The sequence below is a fragment of the Condylura cristata genome, unplaced genomic scaffold (assembly GCF_000260355.1).
Source record: "Condylura cristata isolate star-nosed mole 26May11 unplaced genomic scaffold, ConCri1.0 scaffold00012, whole genome shotgun sequence".
NCBI classification, from domain to species: domain Eukaryota; kingdom Metazoa; phylum Chordata; class Mammalia; order Eulipotyphla; family Talpidae; genus Condylura; species Condylura cristata.
In genome coordinates this window covers 48,001,070-48,005,165 of record NW_004567113.1, presented here as the reverse complement: position 1 = coordinate 48,005,165, position 4,096 = coordinate 48,001,070, and the positions used below count along the sequence as shown (strand labels likewise).

At 42.9% G+C, this 4,096-nt stretch overlaps 1 protein-coding gene across 1 annotated transcript in view; it reads right to left on the bottom strand.

Annotated features, from left to right (window-relative positions):
- ADGRA3 (adhesion G protein-coupled receptor A3) overlaps positions 1-4,096 on the bottom strand; it is a 99,396-nt gene that overhangs the window by 37,169 nt on the left and 58,131 nt on the right. Inside the window, exon 10 of the mRNA XM_004681374.2 lies at positions 3,222-3,377. Within this exon, the coding sequence (XP_004681431.1) occupies positions 3,222-3,377 (156 nt within the window). The remainder of the gene's footprint in view (positions 1-3,221; positions 3,378-4,096) is intronic.

Sequence of the window (4,096 nt, the reverse complement as noted above, 5' to 3'; positions counted from 1 at the left end):
AGCTGTTGGAAGGAGCCATGGATGGACAGATGAGACAGGACCGGGCAGAATGAGAGTTGTTAAAGCTCAGTGAAAGGTGTAGCACAGGCTTTAACAACAGCGGCTATACTTTGAAAATTTCCAACTAAAAATTCTAAAAACCTAAAGATAAGGACCATAAAAATATGACAGTAGTTCTCGAAGCCTGTATGTATCAGAGACACCCAGAACTTACTACAATTTTCAGACCCAACCACAGAACTACAGAAGGACATGTGTATGCAAGCTGGAGAAACAACAGTGTTGTAGAAAAGATAACACAGCCAGAAGTGGGGTCCATGCAAAGATTAATAGCACAGCAAAGCATGACATGTGAGATCAGGAAAAAAATCAAAAAGAAAAAAGAAATGCAGCAGCCCATCAGAAGTGACTAAGTTTGAAAACTAATTAACGAGAACTTTACATTTCTAAGCACCCATACATGAAAACGTGCAGATCCCTGGCCCCGTGCTAACCAGACCTCCTGAAGGGGCCCTCAGACACCAAGCCTAGTGTGTATGTGCTTCCTCAGCTCTGAAATGGAAGCAGGTTCCATTCATGAGAGGAATCACTGTTGAAATTACGGAACTGACATCGCTGTTACCTGACAGACAACCTTCAGTCATTTTTCAAAACCCCAGGATACACGCCGTTTAGACCTGGGAGCTTGAGAGCTCTGGCACCTTCTCTCAACAACAGAGCTGATGACAAACGGCACTGGCTCACTTTCAGCTGAGGCCCAGAAGCAAACTGCCTCACAATATTTTAGTTATGAAATTACGCAGAGCAGAATAACTTTGTGCACTTAGTACAAAAATCAATTTAATTAATTACTTGTCCAACTAAGCTATATACATTTTGGGATACCTTAGCATAATTTTATGCAGTGGTAATTACTTTAAAATGAAGCCCTTAAACCTCATCATTTCTTTTTTATTATACTAATAAATGGTAAAATCTATGGCCTGTGCTTTAAGTTTCTAAAGAATCAGATAAGATGTCTGTCACTGCATAGTAAGTGTTTAACATTTGCATCTCGGTTATTCAGTCCTGAGAATTGTCCCTATTTCCTCCATTTGTATGTTGTACATCGTCTTCATTTGTTTTCAATAGATAATGAAAACACGATCTCCTCTATCAGCCAGTAGCAGTGAGAGCAATCTCCTTCAGACTGAGTTTTTACAGAATAACTCGAGAACTCTGGTGTCGTTTTTCCAAGGGAACTTCTCTTAAACCTCTGAGATCACTGAAGAAATCTCCTAACCCTAGGAAATCATATCCCAGGCCTGCTACTATTTTTTCAAAAACATGTTCAACTGTGTTTTCTCACTTGCACACACAAATGCTGCCAGTTGCACAAGGCAAATGTCATCTCCATTTTGTTTATCACCTGTGCTCAAGGAGATGCGTCTGCTAGGACACACCAAAGGAGCAGACTCGCTCCGCACCCCAGCACACCCTCAGTTCACGTGCCACATGGCACCCAAGCCCAGGGCCAAGCAGCAGGGAACACGAGGTAAGTGGGTATTGTTTGATGGCAAAATATTTTTCAATGTCCATATTCCAAATGTCATTGCAATTACACTCGAGTTACTAGTGACTCAAAATTGCCCATGTCCATGAATGACATCTAATCATGTGGGCAGCGAACCTGTGATTATAATCAACAAAGGAGAGCAGAATGCAGAAGGCTGCTTCTGTCGCCAGTACAATCTGCCAGGGGGAGCAGGCCTGGCCAGGGGCAGGGTCACTAGAAAGCTGTGGACCACGGTTCAAATAACAGCACTAACACACGCTCCACTATCAAGGTGTCTCAGCTACACATGGGCAACTTCCCTTTCCTGCCCCGTTCTATCCTATCAAGAACTCATGTACCAGGGCTGCAGAACCACAATCCATCACCACACTGAAAAATCCTAGTAGACATTCTACCAAAAACTACTTTTAACTTAAGTAAGTAGGATATCAGCCAGATTTATTATTCACTTTTTAATGCAAATGAACCTTAGAGGCCCTGGACTTTGAGGGCTCGCTTTTGTTCATTCCTGTGTCTCCCCTGCAGCTGCAATTGAGCATTTCAGGACGCAAAGACAGGTCTATGACATTGTTCTAGGACAAGCTTCACTACAGAGAGCCGGCTACCTGGCTTCTGCTCTCAGCCCTGCCCAAACTTAGCTGCACACCCTCGGATAAGGACTTCAGCTTCTCTGGGCTCCAGTTTGACCTGACTTAGTTTCTTCTACCTGGAAAATTCTTATTAGTATTAGCATCCTATCACCAAAAAAAGTGCATTTAAAGCTCTCGCACAGCTTGAAACTTAAAGTGCAAGATGTTATTATTCTGCGTGTTAAAACTTATTCAATAACACAACTTGTTGCTCATTTGCTCTGAAAACTGTGATTTTCACTTTTTCCCTTAAAGAATATGGTGCTGCCCAACAGGTCGTAATTTTAAAAGGCCCTGTTAAAATTCATGACTTGTATCATCCAATGATACAAAATTTCAAAAAGTTCCTGACCAGTCTTTTATTTCTCCAGGATGCAACAAAAGCAATTAAGAAATTGAGGATAAAATCTGGGTGCCTAAAACTTACTCTAACACTCTCAGAAGGCGGAGCAAACATGTCAAGATGGAAAAGACTGACACAGAATCTGAGTAACCCCCACAGTGAAGACAAAGACCATGCTTCCTTGCAGAGAGCTATGCTCTCTCTCAGCACCTGTTTCTCCAACTAATCAATCCCCTTTTTCCTCTCAGATCATTGTGACACATGTCCATATCCTCAAGGATAATTTGGGGATTTAAAAAGTGCTTATTTCCGGCTCCCCTGGTGGTACAACAAGTTAAAGCACAGCACTATGCAGGTATCGCTGCCACTAGAGCACGAGTTTGATCCCCGGCCAGGGAGCTGACCCACATGACATGGCAGACCTCTCCTGCCCCACACGCTGCTCCCTCAGCAGTGCATTTCAGCCAATCCTCCTGCTCTGCTCCCCACTTTGTCTCTGATGAATCATCTTACACCTCTGGCCTGCACCGCAATTCTGTATGTATCAATGAATCTTAAGAAAAACAAAGTGTTTACTTCAAATGGAGTGATAAGCATAAACAAACATTATAAATACCAATGCAATTCTATCCTGTGACCACTTGACATGGACCAACAAATCAGATTCATGCTATAATCCAAACAAGGAAAATACCTCTTTTGACTTTTCCTCTTTAGTAAATCTTCCAAATTTTTCTATCATTTCAGCCACAAAGATGACATCCATCTTGTCAGAGAAGTTGGCCGCCTCCACGGTATAAGCCAGCAACTGTCGGGCCGTAGCCACAGCGTTGGTGAGATTGAGCGGCATCTACATTAAAACACCAAGAAACTTAGCAAAATGAGTGGGCATTTTGTCATTTTATCTCTACATTTCCAAATACGGCAACAGAGTAAGACTGCAATGTTTAATCATGGTGGCTTTCTGAAAAAAAAAAAAATGTTCTGAACTTGAGAAATCAGGGATTATTTTTTAAAATATTTATTTAAGTATGCATACAGAACTGGAAACAGGCCAGAGGTGCAGGGACAGTGAGAGGATTCACCAGAGACAGAGTGGGAGCAGAACAGGCAGATCCATGAAGTGCACTGCTGAGGGGAGCAGCGGGCGGTCAGGAAAGGTCTGCCGCACCACATGGGTCACCTCCGGGGTGGGGATTGAACTCATGCGGAAGTGGCTTTAGCTTCATAGTGCTGTGCTTTAACCTGCTGTGCTTTAAACCATTGCACCACCAGGGAGGGCCCCAAAATCAGGAATTTTAAAGAAAACAAATCTGAGATGTATGGTTTTAAACTTGGAATGAAACATATTAATGTGACAGACCACTTAGCTAAACTTGCTGTATGGCTGCCTCCTCTCTGCTCTTCCAAATTCTATATGTACTCAACCCCAGCAGCTGAGGAGACCTTCACTGAAGCTCCCAACCAGAAGAAGTAACACCCCCGGACCCCTTTCCACACAGAGCAGGAGCCACGGAATTAGCACTTGCCTGCACTGCAAGTTCTCCCCTTGTTTATTTATTGACTTAA